General features: G+C 37.6%; 1 protein-coding gene across 11 annotated transcripts in view; it reads left to right on the top strand.

The window, feature by feature from the left end:
• CLCN3 (chloride voltage-gated channel 3) overlaps positions 1–19,155 on the top strand; it is a 68,939-nt gene extending 49,784 nt beyond the window's left edge. For 7 of the 11 annotated variants that reach the window (XM_048509143.1, XM_048509141.1, XM_048509145.1 and 4 more), the window contains 10 exons: positions 1,114–1,301; positions 2,493–2,615; positions 2,922–3,128; positions 4,196–4,276; positions 5,372–5,917; positions 7,579–7,765; positions 9,214–9,612; positions 10,384–10,600; positions 14,631–14,706; positions 16,102–19,155. In XM_048509143.1, the coding sequence (XP_048365100.1) occupies positions 1,114–1,301; positions 2,493–2,615; positions 2,922–3,128; positions 4,196–4,276; positions 5,372–5,917; positions 7,579–7,765; positions 9,214–9,612; positions 10,384–10,600; positions 14,631–14,706; positions 16,102–16,260 (2,183 nt within the window). In that variant the 3' untranslated portion in view covers positions 16,261–19,155. Of the gene's footprint in view, positions 1–1,113; positions 1,302–2,492; positions 2,616–2,921; positions 3,129–4,195; positions 4,277–5,371; positions 5,918–7,578; positions 7,766–9,213; positions 9,613–10,383; positions 10,601–14,630; positions 14,889–16,101 lie in introns of those variants that run through there. The other 4 variants (XM_048509150.1, XM_048509149.1, XM_048509152.1 and 1 more) reach the window with 2 other exon arrangements.
• The last annotated feature ends 218 nt before the right edge of the window (positions 19,156–19,373 follow it).

The following is a 19,373-nucleotide window of genomic DNA, read 5'->3' as shown; positions in this document are numbered from 1 at the left end:
TTTTCCAGTTACCCTTAACCAAAAAAGCCACATTTACTTGCATCTCTGACACAAGGCCAGCACCTCTGGGAGGTTTGCAGCTTTATCTGTTTCCCTGGCAGCAACTTTTTCAAGGTGTGACCCACTTGCCGACCACAAGCACTACTGAACAAGATCCTTGCCTACTTTCCTAGGACATGGAATAGATGCTACATAGGAGTACAGTGTTCAGCAAAGTCACAGGTGGCTTCTTAGCCACTGAGTCCGTATCACTGCTCTGAAGTCTAGTTCACCCAATTCTTTTGGTTGCTTTTTTACTTAAGCAAATAATTGAATCACATGAGCAGCATATTGTGTGTCAGAAGCCCTTGGCCACTGCAGTTTTCACAATCTAGAAAGGCAAATGCATGAATTCACACTTAAAGAGATCACATTGTGGCACATTGAAATGTTATCCTTCTTGGTACACAGGGCCCAGGCCATGTGAGATGCCTGAAGCCAAAGAACTACTGATTATATGCATCAAAATCTTATTTTCTAAATTGTAAATAATCAGATGTGATGTTATAGAAGTTACTGATTTTTTTAAAATGAGCTTATGCTGGTACAGAGGGATGAAAATGATTTTATTAGCTTTATATTCTACTTTTTGACTGCTGAATTGTCCTAAAAGTGGCTTGCAACACTTTTGACACAATTTTGTTTCCTACCCCACCAATATTCCTAATAATTTAATCTTCACTGTAGCTTGCTTATCCATCTCTGGCATCTTATAACCTACCCCCCTCTATTAGTTTGTAGCTGATATGACCGCTGATGTTTGAATTTATTGATCTCTGGACACTGTTTGATTAAGGAGTCTTTTGATATTAGCATTGAGAAGAACTTTCTATCATTGACAGCAGTACTGGTTTTATATACCTTTTTAAAGTTGAGAAATATTCCCAAATTTACCTTAGTGGTATTTGGGAAAAAGTGACTTAGTGGTATTTTGGGAAAGGTGATCTGGTTTTGATAATAGCGTTGTTTTACCAAGTAAGCTGGTCATGCATTTTGTTGCTACTTTGTGAACTAATCATCATATATTCAAGCTTTTGAAAGTGCTAACCCATCCCATCATTGTTAACCCAACAGGTGCATTGGCTGGCTTGATAGATATTGCTGCAGACTGGATGACTGACTTGAAGGAAGGTATTTGTCTCAGTGCCCTATGGTTTAACCATGAGCAGTGCTGCTGGGCATCTAACGAGACAACATTTGAAGAGCGAGACAAATGCCCACTATGGAAAACATGGGCAGAACTCATAATTGGCCAAGCAGAAGTAAGTATAGCTTTTAAACAAAGCAGCTACTTGGGAGATTGATAACCTAATTTTAAAAAAGATATGTTAGTTCATCCACACAATGAAGTCTGGATGCTTATCTGCGTGATCATAGCTGATGAAGCCAATTAAACTGGTCTTATGGATTGATCTGTCTGTTCACTTGATTTCAAGTTGTGCAGGAGAGTGAAATTGACAGGAGTGTTACCTTAAAAATATAGCAGCTACAAAGAGAAGACATGGACACATGTACTTCCATTTACGGAAATTAATATCGGAGTACAGAGCTGTACAACCAGAGCCACTGACTTCAGAAATTAAGTAGTGTTTTAGTCATGAGTCGGCATATATTTATTTAAAACATTTCTTTTGTGCCTTTTCACCCAAAAAAGGGTCTTCAAGGCAGCAAACGTCAAAGCATTTCAACATCAAAAGAGCAAAAATAATGGCTAGAATCCATATACTCCTATGTCTACATGCATGCATTGATATGTGTGCATGTGTCCATTTGCCTTCAGTAGCAACCTCTTATGGCTCTGGAGCTTTTCCTCATCTTTGTGGCTTTCTGGGGAGGAAGGGGAAGAGGTAGGGTGCACTGTAGTAAATGGTATTAGTTTGTAAACCTAACATCTGCTGGCAGCCCGAAAGAATATAGAGTTCTATCTCCTGTCTCTTATAAAGTGAGGCTGCGCAAAATCCTGTCTCACTCAGAGAGTTCTGGCTAGTTCTTAACTCCTGTTATTTGGGGTGAGGGAGATGAGATAGGGTCTGGCAAACCACTGTAATACTAATTGTATCAGGAGGTAATTACTTGTGCAGTGCAGTAGGTGTTCTCAAAGCAAAGTGCTAATCTATAGTCTTGTACTGTAGCCAATCTATTTTATTTTTATAGAGGTTTTTATTTAAAAATTAGATAGCCAGTTCTTTCCCCAGTGCTTCACTTGTTTGCCTTTTTAAAAATGCTTACTCAAAAGGAGGAACCTGGATGTAAGATGACCCTCTAAAAGTTTACATACATACAAAGTTGCATATGTGTGTATTTTTTTTAGTTACTGGACATAACAAAAAAATTTTTTGATGCCATGCCTGAAAAATGTCTTGCATTTGAGTAAATACATTTCTTAAAATACAGCAGAATATCCACATGGCTGCTATTAAAATTTGCTGACAGTTTATTTTTCTCTTTTGTAGGGCCCAGGTTCCTACATAATGAACTATATAATGTATATTTTTTGGGCCTTGAGTTTTGCATTCCTGGCAGTTTCTCTCGTGAAAGTGTTTGCTCCTTATGCATGTGGCTCTGGGATTCCAGAGGTAGGTTTTATTACCTTTAAATATATTTCAGAAAACATCATAAGAACGACTATTGTAGCATATGATTTATCACATGACGTTGTGGTTGTTTTATAAGCATTAACCCACAGAATGAAAATGCGTGTCAAGTGAGATGATCCACGAAATAATGCATTAGGTTGTCTTTTCAAGGTATAAATCTGACTTCAAATAACTGTAATCAGCTGTGTTAAGACAAATGTCAGTTCCATAATATACCGTCTGTTACCTATTCACATATTAGACGAGGGGTTTCCTTGCCATTAAATATGCATTTTTCTGTTCTAGATCAAAACGATATTGAGCGGCTTCATAATTAGAGGATACTTGGGCAAGTGGACCTTGTTGATAAAAACAGTCACTCTCGTCTTGGCTGTAGCCTCAGGTTTGAGCTTAGGAAAAGAAGGCCCTCTCGTACATGTTGCTTGTTGCTGCGGCAACATCTTTTCCTACCTCTTTCCGAAATACAGTACTAATGAAGCCAAAAAAAGAGAGGTATGTCATTCTTAAAACCATAAATGAAATGTGCTTATCATGGTGTAATTAAATAGGAAGTAGTATATTCCTGTATTAAAAGACGTTTGAATGAATACATTCTATTTATGTAATGTATTTTAGAGGAATGGTAAAAGTAATTACTGTCATCCTGATAGAATGAGGCAGCAGGATAGAGGCACGGGCAATACATGTTCCAGAAATATTTGTACTTGAAATATTTCAGGAGCTTTCCACCCATTTTGAGGAAAGAATGAAATGTACAGTGCTGTCTTACCTTCTGTGTCTTGGCAGGATGAACTAAGTCCACTGCTGTACACCAGCAGGAGATCATAGGACTAGTTTAATTCCATGCCGTAATGGGACTCTGCTCTTCTGGTTTTGCAGCAGATGTGGGGTGCATGATTGTTTAATAGAGATGGAACCTTAAAAGTGTAGTGGTCAGTGTCCTACACATCTTGCTCCAGCAGTAGAAATCTGCTCTGGAAATAAATGACCTGCAAATACTATTAAAAGGATTTTCAGAAGTAGGATCCAGTTATTTCCCAAGTAGTTGTATATGTAGTATTCTGTTTCTTATAGGGCACTGTAGAAAAACACCTTTTCTTCTCTGCCAATTTAGTGAGTTAATACAACTTCCTCTTCTCCTTTTCCCTGAGTATGTATACACTTCCCCCTTCACACATCATTGCTGTTTTTGCCTGTTTATGTTAGAAGCAGTTGAAAATGACAAGGATTAGAGTAGCATTATTGTAAGAGAAAGAGATTTTTAATGCCTTGCTTTTATATTTGTTTTAAGTGGCAGCATAGAAATATCTGAAATAAATACATCTAATACTTTGATTATATCTTCTGAGGTACAGGGTTAACTAAGTGTGCCTTGATAAAAGCTGGTGTCCCTCACAGGATCGCTTAATGTTAGAAATCCTAGGATGCCACAAAGGATGAGAGTCTCACTTGCTAATTATTCAGATTTGCAGCAGTTTTGTACATTCTAGTTTCAGTAGTATGCTTTTGAACAAAAAATGCTGGTTGTTATATATTATCTGATGATGTCCTTTCTACAGGTATTATCAGCTGCATCAGCAGCAGGCGTGTCAGTAGCTTTTGGTGCCCCCATTGGTGGAGTTCTTTTCAGCCTGGAGGAGGTATCTATAATTGTTGCTTAAAATAACATATTATTTCACTTGACCTTGAGTCCCTCCTGTACCATCTAGATTTTAAGCTTTGCATGGTTTCACTCCCTGTGTACTAACTCCTGTTTAGTTCAATTAATTTAGTCATTTGACTAACAGATTAAAAACCTGAGAGGTTAATACAGCAAGGCTACAATTTGGTACACTAACCAGAGATCTCCGTACTCTGCTGGCTGCATAACAAAACTTTGCCACTGGGTAAGAAATAGTAATATCCTTATCCTCAAGTAAAAAGTTAACTATAGAATTGTCTGAATGTTTAAAAATTCTGGTCAACAAGAGCAAAATCAACCACTTTCTAACATCCTAAAAAAATTCACAGTACAATAAAATGTGGTAGTCGTTTCAATTGCACCAGAGTTGCAGGGGCACAGTTGGGCATCCATAGGTGCATAATGATATCTCCCACTAAGCAGAGCAAAAGAAAAGGCATTAAAGCGAGCCCTTGAAAAGGCGCATCAAAATTTGGAGAATGTGATAAAGGATCAATAAAGGACAGTAGAAAATCCCTCCCAACTCTTTATTAATCTCTATGGGCTTGTACCGACTCCAAGTTTGTTTGGTGGTAAATGATTAATATAGTATTACCCTTGCAAATAAGTGAACCAAAGTGACCATCCCACATATCTGTGTTATTTGTGGCACACTGCAAGAGCTTCTCTACTCTTTACAGAAGCCTACCTGCCCAATTACCTGGAGCCAAATCTTTCTTGCCCTAGGCCACTAGCCTAATGACTATTTCTAGTACTTGTGTTGTACCTAAGTTGTTAGAAGTTAACTGTAGTTAATTCCTCCATTCTTTCTATTACTGATGCAACTCAACATTATTAGCAGCATTTTGTTTGCAGTTGATTGGGCATTCCAGATGACAAAGTGGTATCTGATTCATCTGTTTGAGAGACTCTTTTTGGGATACTGCAGCTGACTACCGGTATTTTTAAAATATAACCTATTCTTTAGTTAATTGCTGTTGATCAGTGCAGTTGTGAATTGTAAGCAAGCAGAATGTGAACAAATAATGAGATCGACCTCATTTGTCTCTTGCAGGTCAGTTATTATTTTCCCCTGAAAACCTTATGGAGATCATTTTTTGCTGCTTTGGTTGCTGCATTTGTTTTGAGGTCCATCAATCCTTTTGGTAACAGCCGACTAGTTCTTTTTTATGTTGAATACCATACCCCTTGGTATCTTTTTGAACTGTTACCCTTTATTCTTCTGGGAGTGTTTGGTGGATTGTGGGGAGCATTTTTCATCCGTGCAAACATTGCTTGGTGCCGCCGCCGCAAGTCAACAAAATTTGGAAAGTACCCAGTACTAGAAGTCATTATTGTAGCAGCAATAACTGCTGTCATAGCTTTCCCAAACCCATACACCAGGGTCAACACCAGTGAGCTTATCAAAGAACTCTTTACGGACTGTGGGCCCTTGGAATCTTCCTCCCTTTGTGATTACCGAAATGATATGAATGTCAGTAAAATAGTTGACGATATTCCTGACCGTCCAGCAGGCACTGGAGTGTATTCAGCTATATGGCAGCTGTGTTTAGCCCTTATATTTAAGATTATAATGACAGTCTTCACCTTTGGAATCAAGGTAAGACATGACAAGTTATGTGTTTTTGGTCATTGCTCTCTTTCCCATTCTACTCCTCCTATTCAAACATGTGATGCATTGGTTATGGCAGTCAAAAGAATATTCCTCAAGGTTCATTTAGGACAGAAGGCAAAGGGTTGCTTGTTGAGGATTCAGTTAAGTGTTTGTACAGTATGATTTCCCCAGTTTTTAGATTACAGGCTCCTCAGTAGGCGAGTGAAAACTGCCAAGTTCTCCTCCGTAACAAGTCATGAGGGATTTAGAAGGCCAGTTTTAAGAAGATAAGATCTTAACTGTTTTGACATTTTGCACTTGGCCAAGGGTTGGTGTAGGAGTTCAGATGAGACAGACTTATTTCCATTTGGAGTAGTAGAAAGCTTAATAAGATACCTCTTAAAGCAACATGTTCCAATTCACTGGAATTAGTAGGAATGAGTGGATGAGTATGGCTGAGTATCTAAGGTCAAATTTTGTTGTAGGGAGCAGAAACTGATTTGGGTCTTGGCAGATCGCTTCATCTTGCACATATTACTAGAGGACTTTTGTCTTAAATGAATGTTTAGCATACATCTTAATTCAGTGATGGTAAACCTTTTGGGCTCAGTGTGTCAAAAATTTGAAAAATGCCTAGCCTGTGTGTCAAAAACTTGAAAAATGCCCTCCAACCCCCAAACAAAATATTAATTAATTTTTTTTAAATGCACATTTTAAAAATGTGTGGTGCTATGTAATATAAAGAAACTTCGCATATCACAAAGAAGACTCAAACTGGGAGAATAGTTGTCGGGTGTCATTAAATGCTGGGATCTCACCAAAATGTCATAGTATGTCACCTTTGACATGCATATCATAGGTTCGTCATCACTGTCTTCAGTTTATCTTAAATGAATGTTAATGTACATGATGACAAGACTACATATTAAATGCAAGATTTCTTTTTGTTGGGAAGAAAATGACTTTGTTTCCAGGTGCAGTGGGTAGAATATACCCTTTCATAATGGACTGGCTGACTCTGCTGCACAGCAGCAGTAGGAGATGGATGGGTAGGTAGAACTTTGACATAATGTTGTATTGATTGGCTGCCACTAGAGTTGGTGAGAGAGAAAAATTCATGCAGTGCTAGTGTAACTGTGCTGCACCTGTTCATGAGAAGCAATTAGGTTGTTGTTTTCTGCTACCAACTGAAGATATAGTTGCTGTGCTGCAGGTATACTGGCCTGTTCTCCCCTTAGCTACCACCCAAAAATGGCAGTGGAAATGAACTTTATGCATTGCAGTTGGCATTCTTGAGTACAAACTGGCACTCCTTCTCTTAACATTCTAGAACAACGGTGTCCCAACTCTGGCCCTCCCGATGTTCATGCCATGCTGGCAGGGGCAGATGGGAATCATAGTCCATGAACACCTGGAGGGCCAGAGTTGGACACCCCTGTTCTAGAGCCTCAGTTAGCTATAGTGCTGAACAAAACCTCTCATTCTTTTCTAGCTACTTTCCCGTGAGAAGAAAAGGAAGAGAGAGAGAGATGCAAAGCTTGTGTAGGCTTGTGGCTTTGGAAGCTTTCATGCTGCCAAGTGGTTGATAGACATTGCTAAAGCTAGTGCTTGGGAAGCATTTCTTCAACAAGGCTATCATTTTCATTGGCGTTCTTTTTTCTTGTTAGGTGCCCTCAGGTTTGTTCATACCTAGTATGGCCATTGGCGCAATAGCTGGAAGAATTGTGGGAATTGCTGTGGAGCAGCTTGCTTATTACCACCATGACTGGTTTATCTTCAAGGAATGGTGTGAAGTTGGAGCAGACTGTATAACACCAGGCCTCTACGCTATGGTTGGTGCTGCTGCATGCTTAGGTAACTAATACACAGCAAATAAAATAAATTAGTTCCTTCTTAGGTTGTCTAAGCAGGTAAGTGGAAAAGAAGAGACCACCAGAATGGATATAACCAGCATTAGAAGAGTGCATCATTTTGAATGTGCACCCACCATAGACACATATGCACAAAATTCAGGAGCAACTTCTGGTGTTGCATCGTAGAACTTAAAACTTTAAAGCTGAATCTGAAATTAGTTAAGAGTTGAGAATACAGAAATTTGCACTTCAGGATATGTATTTGATATTGGCAAAGAATGTAAGTGCAGATTTAGCCATCTCCAGGACTGGGTTTCATCATGTTGAAGATGGATACCCTGTTGAGTTCTGAGGTCCTTTTCCTAAAGAGACAGGAAAACCCTTTTTCATTCTGAATCCTGTTGGGAGATTCATGTGTCTCACAGATCTAAACTGATGATGCAAACTGACTAATGATTTAAATGCTTCCTAGTAACCAGTTGTGATACTTCTGGTGGATCAGTTCTTGAATGAGTAAACAGTGAAACCGAATTTAACAAATCAGATAACATTTTGAAGTAGTGTTAGAGAACCCCCGCACCACATGACTTCGGAAAGCAGTTTCAATGCAGAGCCAACTCAAGGCCAGCACAAGGCCAGATCTTTTTAGAAGGATGGACAATAACTGTGTAACATGTAGGTGAAAAGACTCTTCATGAGTTCTAAGAGGGATAGAAGAAGCCTGTTGAATATCCCCTTCAAACAGCTTGATTTCTACCAGCATAAACTCCACCTCTTCTGGATTCAACTTCAGCTTCTTTACTCGTGATTACAGCTTCCAGTCATCAGTTCAAGTTAGAGGCAGCTGGTCCCAGATGCTTTGTTTAAAGAAATGTAGAGTAGAGTGTTGTTAACCTATTGATGATGACCAGCTTCATAGCTATGGATGATCTCCCTCAACAGCTTTTTTATATATGTTGCATACAGAGCAGTAAGAGAGCAAGAAGCAAACTCAATCGTACACACAGTCAAGATTCAGCTACAGTTTGAAACTTTTACATCCCCCCTTCCCCAGGCTATCAGCTGATGAGATCTCTTGTTCGTTGGTTTTTTAAAAAAATCTCACTCTGGATTATTTTATTGTTCTATTTTTGGTATTTAAAATTCTGCTGTTCAGTCTGTTTTTCTCTTCCCCCAACCATGTACCTTCTCACTTCTCCATTTGTTGTGTTGATTTTTTAAACTGAAGTGTTCTTTATTTTGAATCATATCCTGCATCATTGTGAGCCACTTTGAGGGTAAACGCTGCAGACATTTCCAGTAAATTAAATTATATTGGTAATCAATAGGGAAAATGGGGAATTATTACCTGGTTGATATTGGACAGTATCTCAGTGGTCAGACACCATCAAATTTATATATTATCCCCCAAGGGCATATTGATGAGGATTTTTTTCTCTTTCGTTCCAGGTGGTGTAACAAGGATGACTGTCTCTCTAGTGGTTATTGTATTTGAGTTAACAGGAGGCCTGGAATACATTGTGCCCCTCATGGCTGCAGTAATGACAAGCAAGTGGGTAGGAGATGCATTCGGCAGGGAAGGTATTTATGAAGCACACATTCGTCTAAATGGATATCCTTTCCTGGATGCAAAAGAAGAATTCACCCATACAACGCTGGCTGCTGATGTTATGAGGCCTCGAAGAAGTGACCCACCCTTGGCTGTGTTAACCCAAGATAACATGACAGTGGACGATATAGAAAATTTGATCAATGAAACCAGCTTTAATGGCTTCCCAGTTATAATGTCAAAAGAGTCCCAGAGACTAGTGGGTTTTGCTTTACGGAGAGATTTGACCATTGCAATAGGTAATTGTTTTTCTGTCATGTGACTTTGTATCGTCCCCTTCAGAGCAGTTAATGGTGAAGACAAACATAGCAGATATGGGTTGGATGGTGATGTTTGGAGAACAGAATTGGTCCCACTGCCACAGACAGGCCTTATACTCATGCCTTACAATTTGAAAAAGAAATGAAATTGTGCCACTGTAGCCATGTACTTGTGAGCACTGAAACAGAGCATATTGTATATTACCACCTTATTTTAAAGGAAAATACATTGGTTGCATTTATGAAAAACACAACTTAATTCTTATGTGTTGCATTAGACTCTGAAACAGATAAAAATGCTCTGAAAATATCACCATAGTTGCCACATTCAGCTAATGACAGGCATATTTCAAGGAAATCTCAAAGTGATGGTAATTTGTAACAAAGTTCTATGGGAAATCAAGTTATTGTTTCAATTGATCTTAGTGTCTCTGAACAATTATACTTTAATGAATAATTCTGTTTGGCTTTCTATAATCAGCACCTCCTTTTACCCCTTTTTCTTGGAATGCCACAAGCCAAGTGGCACTTCCTAAATTTGATGATTTGGTGGGTTTCATGCTCTTAATCATATTTCAAATCTTAGGAATATTACTTACCACCATACAGCATGGATCTTGAGAGAAAATAAAGTAGCATGTATAGTTTGGTGAGGAGTTAATAGCTGTTTGCATCTTTTTTGAAAGTAGGGTCCATAATTTTAGTGTAAATTCAACTTCTCTTATTTTTCTTTTCCTTTCTTGACAAAAGAGAGTGCCAGAAAGAAACAAGAAGGCATTGTTGGCAGTTCCCGGGTCTGCTTTGCCCAACATACCCCATCACTTCCAGCAGAAAGTCCTCGGCCACTGAAGCTTAGAAGCATTCTTGATATGAGCCCTTTTACTGTAACGGATCACACACCAATGGAGATAGTGGTGGATATTTTTCGCAAGCTGGGCTTGAGGCAGTGCCTCGTAACGCACAATGGGTGAGTCCAGTGATGGGAAATGCTGTTCATAGCACAAAGGCTTGAGAGTGCTTATTTTCCCACCTCTTTCCAATTACCCTGACAGAAATTTGGCAGCCAAACACAGTGTAAAACCATTAAGCATGGACAACAATCAGTTAATTGGGTGATCAGGCATCTGTATTTGCTCCCAATTTTATTTTCTAAATGAATGGTTCCCTTTGTGTATTATTCCCACCATTTTCCCTAGTTTCCTGTCGCACAGCCCCCATCATCTTAGTTCAGTTTTGTAACATGAGAAAACATTCCTGTATTCCGTCGTTTGCCTCATAATGAAAAGGGCAGGTGCTAAACTTCATTAAGAGCCATTAGTCATATTGCATTAAAACACTGGAAACATAGCTTCAAATGACTCCAGTGTCAGGAAAAAAAGTCATATGGGATGGATTAATATGTTGAGGCCGTGTAGTACCGCTGAATGGCTCCCAGTTTTTCAAGACATTTTTGTGCCTTTCTCAAATACTTCAATCCATCCTAAGTGATGTATTTGAGACAAGGGGAGTTTGCAAGAATTCTCATGAGACGAATTATTTTATTATGCTTAAAATTAGATAAGAATATGTATAATATAATCTGTGTATTGTATTAATTGTACTGCTAGTGCAAATAACAATCAGTTATCTTTTCTTAAGATTTTTTTCCTCTTTTGGAGTAGTTTCTTCTATTAGGCCTCCCTCCTTTTTTTAAAAAAAACCCTGGACAATAGAAAGGAACTGCATATTGAAAGGAACATGGAGTTGCTCCTAAAATGGAGGCCCTAATATAAGAAAACCCCCACTGGGTCAGATCAATGACCCATCTATTCCAGCATTCTTTTTCATGCAGTGGCCTTTCAGTGTCCTGCAGGTCTAACAAATACAACATAGAAGTCAAGATCTCCCCAACGTTACATCTGAGGTCCAGTGTTCAGAGATTTGCTGCTTCAGAATGTAGACGTTACCTTTAGTCATGCTTAATAGCTACTGATGGATTTATCCTCCATGAACCTTTCTAATCCCCTTTTAAAGTAATCTGTTCGTGGCCTTAACTATATCCACTGGCAGTAAATTCCACAATTTAATTACTTGTTAGAGAAGCACTTCCTTTTGTCCATTCGGAATCTACTGCTGACCATCTCAATTGATGATCTCAGTTCTGAAATACAGCAGAAAATGTCACTTCTCCCTATGTATAATTTTATTCATCCCCCCCCCCCATCTTTTCCTAAACTGAAAATTCCAGACTCTAGTCCTTGTGTCAACTTTGATGGTTCTCTTTACACTTTTCCCTTCTCTGCAGTGTATGTGTATGTGTGTACACACACACGTATATTGCAGGGCAAGGAAAAACATGTCTGTGTTCATAAATGATACAGTTACTAGAACTGTTCACAGGATTTTAAATAACCATAGAGCTATAAGGAGGCTTTACAATATTGTTTCATTTTCAATTGTTTCCTAATAATCTCCAACATGGAGGGAATTAGAATGTTGTGGGTTTTCCGGGTTGTAAGGCCATGTTTCAGTAATATTTTGTCCTGACATTTCGTCTGCATCTGTGGCTGGCATCTTCAGAGGATCTGATGGTAGTAAAGCAAGTGGAGCATATATATCTTCTGAAGATGCCAGCCACAGATGCAGGTGAAACATCAGGAGAAAATACTACTGGAACATGGCCATACAACCCGGAAAACCCACAACATCCTAGTGATTCCAGCCATGAAAGACTTTGACAATACAGTAGATGGAATTATTTTTACTACTGCCACGAACTGTCACCAATAATCCTCTAATATCTTGTTCAGTGTTTTCTGATATCATCTTATAGCTCTCGCTAATCATAAGATCTGTCCACATCATCAAGTGTTGCTGTTAGTCTCAGAAACACATTCCACAATGATGTCGTGATGATGAAAAGGTTGTACTAGACATAATGAATAGGAAGCTCAAATTTGGGAGCAATCCAAAATTTCTTATAACGTGCAGTTCAACTCAGTGCCCATTCATTATTTGCCAGTTCATATACATAATGCCAGCTAGTATACATCTCTCCTTCCACTATTTATAGTTTAAAAGTATGAATTTTCCCAGTGTGCTCTTTGAAGCTACTGTGTTCCAATGTAGATATTACTGAGCAGAATCACTTGCTCATTTAACTACTTCCGGGGTGGGCCACTCATGTTAGAGGAGTCGTCTGTTATTTTGTCAGTTTGTTAGTGAAGACAACCACTTCCTCTTTAAAGTGTTTCTTTAGTTTATTATTACTATTTAATTGAGACTGCATATTAGGTTTAGGGCAGTTGGTTTTACTGTGTGTCAATATATTACTTGTGTTGGTGTTGTGGCACTTTTTAAAGTTATCACTCTGTGACGTGTGCACTATATTTTAATTAGTGACTCTTTTAAAAGGAAGTTGTACTTCCAAACATATATTTTAAAATGTATCCTTGAGCATATTATACACACAATATCCTGGAAAATTAATTTTTTCTGCTTTAGGATACTGCTTTTGAGATTTTTCAGTAAAATCCATTGGGTTTGGGATCTACTATTTAAAACCCTTGATGATATCTGAAACAAACTGTACAAAAATCTATATCGTAGTTAAATGTGTTGTTATCATATATTATTACATTTTAAAGGTTCTAATTAGCCACAATAATAACTTAATTCTGTAGAAAGGTATAATTTAATGAATGAATGAGTGAATTTCTCTGAAAAAATATTGCCGGCCTTGTCAGCCTACAGCCTACCTCTGTAATGTGTGTGTGTGTGTGTGTGTGTGTGTGTGTGTGTGTTTTCTTTCTTCAAGTTGTTAACTTAGTTTGAATTTGATCATTTTAACAATTGTTAGGTTTTGTTCCCTTTCTCAGTTTTTGGGGCGAACCCCCAAACAATAATGTTTGCTGCATATCCCCAACACTAGACTTGTAAGATTTTATGCCTACTGGCAGTTGGATTCTGCTTCCCAGTATATCTATACAGGAAAAAGCAATGAACATCTGAATCAATAATTTTTGAAGTATAAATGTGCAGATCTTTTAAAAACACTGGTCAATAAAACGTCTGTAATAAGAGACCCGTAAGTGTTATAAGTCACCATCAGTAAAACTGCAGTCTGTCTCTAAAGCAGTTTCTAAACTGGAAAAGACTTTTATCTTTTGTTTTGCACTTCCTGCATTTTGCAAAATGTTTTGTTGCTTGCAGTTGAGATGTTTGCCGTTCATATTCTGTGAAATTGCTGTATAAATGACGGGATTTCTTATTTGCCACAGACTGTCCCACTTGAAAATCTTTGCTTTCTGTTTCTATTTTGAGAACAGTTCAAACATAGGCAATATTGGTGAAACTAGGACTTCAGGAAGAGGCTATGCAGGATCTCCAGAAGTCAAGCAATGGGACTCTGGCATCCTACATAATTTCTTATCCATCCACCTTTTCCACTGCTCCATCACTCTATTCCAACAGGATTTTGATTCCACATCCTTCCCTATTTCCATTCCCTAGCTCTTTTTTTTAAAAAATGTAAATAACATGCAAATTTTGATTCAGCCAAATTATCCTTGCATATTTGATGCAGCACTTGTATATTTACTGGCACAAGTAATAGAAGAAATGGTACAGACCTCACACACCTTGGTTTTAACCATCTTCCAGTGCAACAGAAATCCAGTGAGAGGGGAGGATAAAACTGGTACTTTCTGATGTTTATAAAAAGTTGTGTTTCCATCATATTGGTTATAATAATGGTAAACAACGAGCCCTGAGTTTGACTTGTGTCAATATTATTCTGAGTTTAATGTATATTTTGAGATAGCTGCTATAAGATATGTTTTCAGATCGCAGAGAAAGGGGGTGCAGATCTTCAAATCACTTTTTCAGTTAATCTTTTCATTATTAGCATTTTTGCAGTCCATGTTTTCATTTTACTTTTTCTAAACTTTTCTCATTGTGATTGGATCTTTTTTGTTTGATTTCACACACAGTTATTAGCATAACATGATCTGTTTCAGGATTGTCTTGGGGATCATCACAAAGAAGAACATATTAGAGCATCTCGAGCAACTAAAGCAGCACGTCGAACCCTTGGTGATTAGATATATCAGATCTCCTCATTAGACACTTTAGACATCAGGAGGCATGAAACTTTGTGAATTGTTCAGTGTTCTCTTACAACAGCTGAACAACCAATCTTCATCTACAAGTACAGAGGCTTTTCATTTAGACTTCAGTGTAAATTTGAAACATGAATAAAATCCACTTGCGGAAAATATGCTGTTAATTAAAAGAAAATGTTGTGGAAAAAAGTGGGCTAGGAAGACGAGAAGTACTGCTATTCCCAACGGTGTCATGTACATCCTTTTTTTCTTATAAGTTTTGTGTAAAAAATCATTGCAAAAAGAGCGGGTTTTACATTTTTCACTTTCAACAATAGCTGCCAATCAGCCTGAAAACTTCATTTTAATTTTGACATCCGAACTAGGACATTCATCTTGAAGCAGTAGATTTAGCAACTCCATTTCCTATGCATTTGGAAAGTCACTTTTCTTGAGTGACGGCTAGACAGGTATTTATGTTTTAATTAAGAGTATCAGTGATAACTTTGTCAGTTGTCTGTCTTGCTGTATTCTGTGCCACTTAGATAGTAGTTGTTGCTCTGCAGCAGTTGCTATTGAAGTCTGTTGTCCAAATTTAGCTGCTTCACAATTGTTTCATGCATCCTCTTTTAAAAAATAATAAATTCCAGCAAAACTGCTAATCAGAATTACAAGGTCAGCAGCTCATTCTTTGTTTCTGCTTCTCTTGTGATAATATCCTTTTAAGACACCTTCAATCCTTGATATTTCTGTAGAACCCACATATTCTTATTAGCTAATAATACCTTGATCATAAGAGCACTGTTCCAAAATGGGTGGGGGGGGAGCCTAAATGTATGTTTTTTCTCCCCTACTCACCAAACTTCAAATATGTTAACTTGTGATCATTTGTTTGGATGTATCATGTGCTCTTATGAAGACACCTAAACCAATAGGTTATACTGGGCAGAGCCTCAAAATTGAATTATCAAGCAATTTTGAGTTAAGTTAGATTGAACAACACTTTCCTCTGATTATAGGATCAATATCATGTATTCACACCTTTGTCCTCCCCCCCCCCCTTTGTCCTCTTTTGTCACTTTTTTTGTTGGCATATGATAATTAACAAAAAAAAGTTAACTTTTGAGTATCAGCTCAGTATTTATTTACTTGGATTATTAGGAAATTTGGTAATAGTTTTGTTACCATTCCTGTACAGTAGCACAATACTGCTGTCGTTTTTAACAAAATGATGGTTATCTGATTACACTAAAATGCATTGCTTCCAATAAGAAAACCAGGGTTTAATACTCTGTTCCTGTCAACAAAAATGAGTTGGCTACAGATTGTAATCTATTTCCTTTTGCCCTTCAGTTAAATTCGTCATCTTCTGTGTGTCTCTTTCCAGGCGCCTCCTTGGCATCATAACAAAAAAAGATATCCTCCGTCATATGGCCCAAACGGCAAACCAAGATCCCGCTTCAATAATGTTCAACTGAATTCAGTTACCGAGGAGAGAGGGGAAAGTGAAGAGGAAGTTCATTTGTTGAATAGCACAACACTGTAGCATAAAGCATTATTCTGTGACACAGGAGGAAGGCCAAATTTTTGGAAACGCATGCCACTAGGATCCACAAGTTGGTTTAGGAAGATGCAGATAGATGCAAAAAGGAAATTTCTCACAGTAACAAAGGGGATGAGAGCGGACTTCTGCAGTCCTGCACTGGATGCGTTCTGAATCACTAGATCTGCCATGATAGTGCAGTGGGAAAGCTTTGTGGGAAGATGGAAGGCTCCAATGTGTACCCTGTTACTTTGGAATCAAAGACACTGTCAGTCCTCCCTGTTTCTGGAGGGCTCACCTTGAACTGAGCCATCTTTTGAAAACTGGAAGAACTTGCCCTTTTTACCACGGACCACTGTTGTGTTTACTCATGAAATGTATAGTTATTCCACATCACCTCTTTACATTCCAGAAGAGCTTTTATTTCTTTGTCTCTCTCCTGAGCCGTAACAAAGCCTCTTTAGAACCGGTGTGCCCTTTTGAAATGGTAGTTTCTCATATTGAGACGTTCTGTGACCTAATTGAGTTTGATCACAAGAAGGAACGGTTTCTTGTGCCATTTAAACCTAGTGTTTGTATATCACGAAATTCATGGGGCAGTTTAGATCTACTGCAACAGAAGCAGGTTGAACAGGTAAATAATTTTTACAAAGCATGTCTGAAATCCTGCAGCTGAGGAGCTGCAACTTAAAAGGCCAAATACCTGTCTCAAGAGGAATGCTTCTTCTGTTAGATGATGATGTGACCCGGGCTTATGCAATTTTTTTGTATTATTAAAAACACTAAGGTATGTACCATTGTTGTGCAGTGTATGGAAAATGCTGCTACTCTATTAAGAACTGGAAGAATTCTGTGTAAATGTGTATCTGATAACTGCATGCTCAAACACCGATGACTCCCCCTCCCAATAAATAAAACCTGATCATTTTTTGTTTCCCATTCCAACAAAAAAGTGTTCCATTGCTGACACTGAAAAGAGAAATGTAATCACAGTTGCACTGGATGAAAATTGATTTTGCCATTTTATTTATTTGCTTATTAAAATACACTAAATAAAAAGTAGTTAATTGTCAGAGTTAATTTTACCTTTATAATGTGATTTTTTGAACAACAGTTCAGAATTTTCTGCAGCATTGGGATTGGGACAAAAGTTTGATAGCAGAAAGAAAACTTTGTATTGTCTTTATAATTCAGTCTATTGCTGTAACCTTAATATTTCTGTTTGTAATCAAAGAACTGGAATACATTTGTAAATATTGCAGTATTTAAAACACTTTATTATGTAATTATTGCTTGATTTTTCTTTACATAAACTTTGAAATGTAGCAATAACTCAGTTCTAGATCATCTCAAACACTGAATTGAAAACATTATGCATTTCTGAATTTTGAATACTTATTTTAGTTAGAACAAAATGTCAGCCCCAAGATGTTTCATCGTGTGGTACTGACCCATAGTAAAACTGGAAGTAGGAGAGGACGGTTTTGTTGATCTGAATGGTGGCTAACCAGTCCAGGGTATCTTTTCTCTTAACAGTGAGAACATTTATGTTGGTTATACCAATAACAAACGTTATATAATGATTTGGGGAACTAGATGGTAAACTTTGCATGCCTGGTGAGTGCTAAGTTTTCCCAAGCACTGGCCCCCACTTAATGAACCTCTTCTTGAAACTCAGGAGTTTTCAAAACTTGCAAGATAGTCCTGGGAGCTTGTTTTTAAAAAGTAGGAGCCAGGAGCTCTGATGCATATACATACTACTCATTAATTTCTTAGGAGCAAATTATAACTGTTTCTTTACTGTAAATACTCAGGCACTGTATTGTCAAAAACCTTGGCTGAAGATAGCATATGCCAGAAGAACTCTTAGTGAAGTCAGCAGGAGTACATAACCATATTTAAACTACTGTAGGCAAGTGCTGTTTGGCTAACTGACCTAAATATTGATTGGTTTATTTAAAGTGATAATTGTTTAGGCCATAGCTGTTCAACATTCTTGGATGCTTTTCTGGAGTGCCTAATAACTCAATTTATTTAGATTTAGGTTTAATTTCACTTCAGACTCAAAATAGCAATTGGAATTCTTGCTATAAGTATGCTTTTGGCAACACCTCATCCCATTCATTTGTTTCGCCTAAAAAGTATGTGATCATCATTTTGTAGCTTAAGTAAAAATCTGGAATACTGTTAATTTGGGACATGTTGGTACTTGTCTAAATCAGTATTATCCGTATTGAATTTGGCCTATTATAGAAACTCCCCATGGAACTTGAGGTGTTTCTATTTATCACAAATATTTAAAGTATTGTTTACCCTTAGTTCTGATCATGTGGTTTTTAAACCAGACTTTCTACGAGTAGCATGCCCTATTTTTTAAGGTCTCCTGTTAAGTTTGAAGTTCTCCACTACTTAACACTATGTCAGCCTCTAATGGTAAAACAGGAATCAAAGTCATAGTGCTGTCACACTCCCCACTGTAGTACATAAAGATTAAACACATGAATTTAAATGCTAGGTCTTCACAGGTAGTATTTCACAGATGTTTTTCTTTACCAGCACATAAAAGGTATGTCTGCTAGCCATGATCCATTAGAGATTCAGGAACTGAGAGAAGTGTGACTGTGCTATGTAACAAAAAGAGTCACTAACAATAATGTAATACTTTGCAGCCTTACTCAAGAACTGAATAGAATATGGGAGGAGGGGGCAGTGTCAGCATCTTTTTTTGTCCATAAAGATTGCATAGTCTATTAATCTGTGATATTTCCTAGCACTGTATTAAACATCGATCTTAATGTTTTTATTTATAAAGTGTGATAGAGTCGCATAATATTACAGTAAAATAACATTCCGTTACTGTAATGATTTCATCATAAACATTAAACAATTTGTGTATGATGCTTTTGGTTTTGACTCTTATTGCTGTAATCAGATCTTATATATATTTGGAACATCTGGAGAAAAGTGGGGGCACAGTAAAAAGGATATCATCTTCCCTATGTTCTTGTATTTAATTGTTGAACAAAAATGGAAAAATATTTCACTTATGCCTTTTCTAAAGGGGAAGTATTAGTGAAAATTTTATTTTGTTTCTCAAGCACTATCAATCTTTAGAA

This window comes from Sphaerodactylus townsendi, linkage group LG10 (assembly GCF_021028975.2).
Source record: "Sphaerodactylus townsendi isolate TG3544 linkage group LG10, MPM_Stown_v2.3, whole genome shotgun sequence".
Taxonomy (NCBI): Eukaryota; Metazoa; Chordata; class Lepidosauria; order Squamata; family Sphaerodactylidae; genus Sphaerodactylus; species Sphaerodactylus townsendi.
The sequence above is the reverse complement of the archived record's forward strand: the minus strand, read 5'-3'. Positions and strand labels throughout refer to the sequence as shown.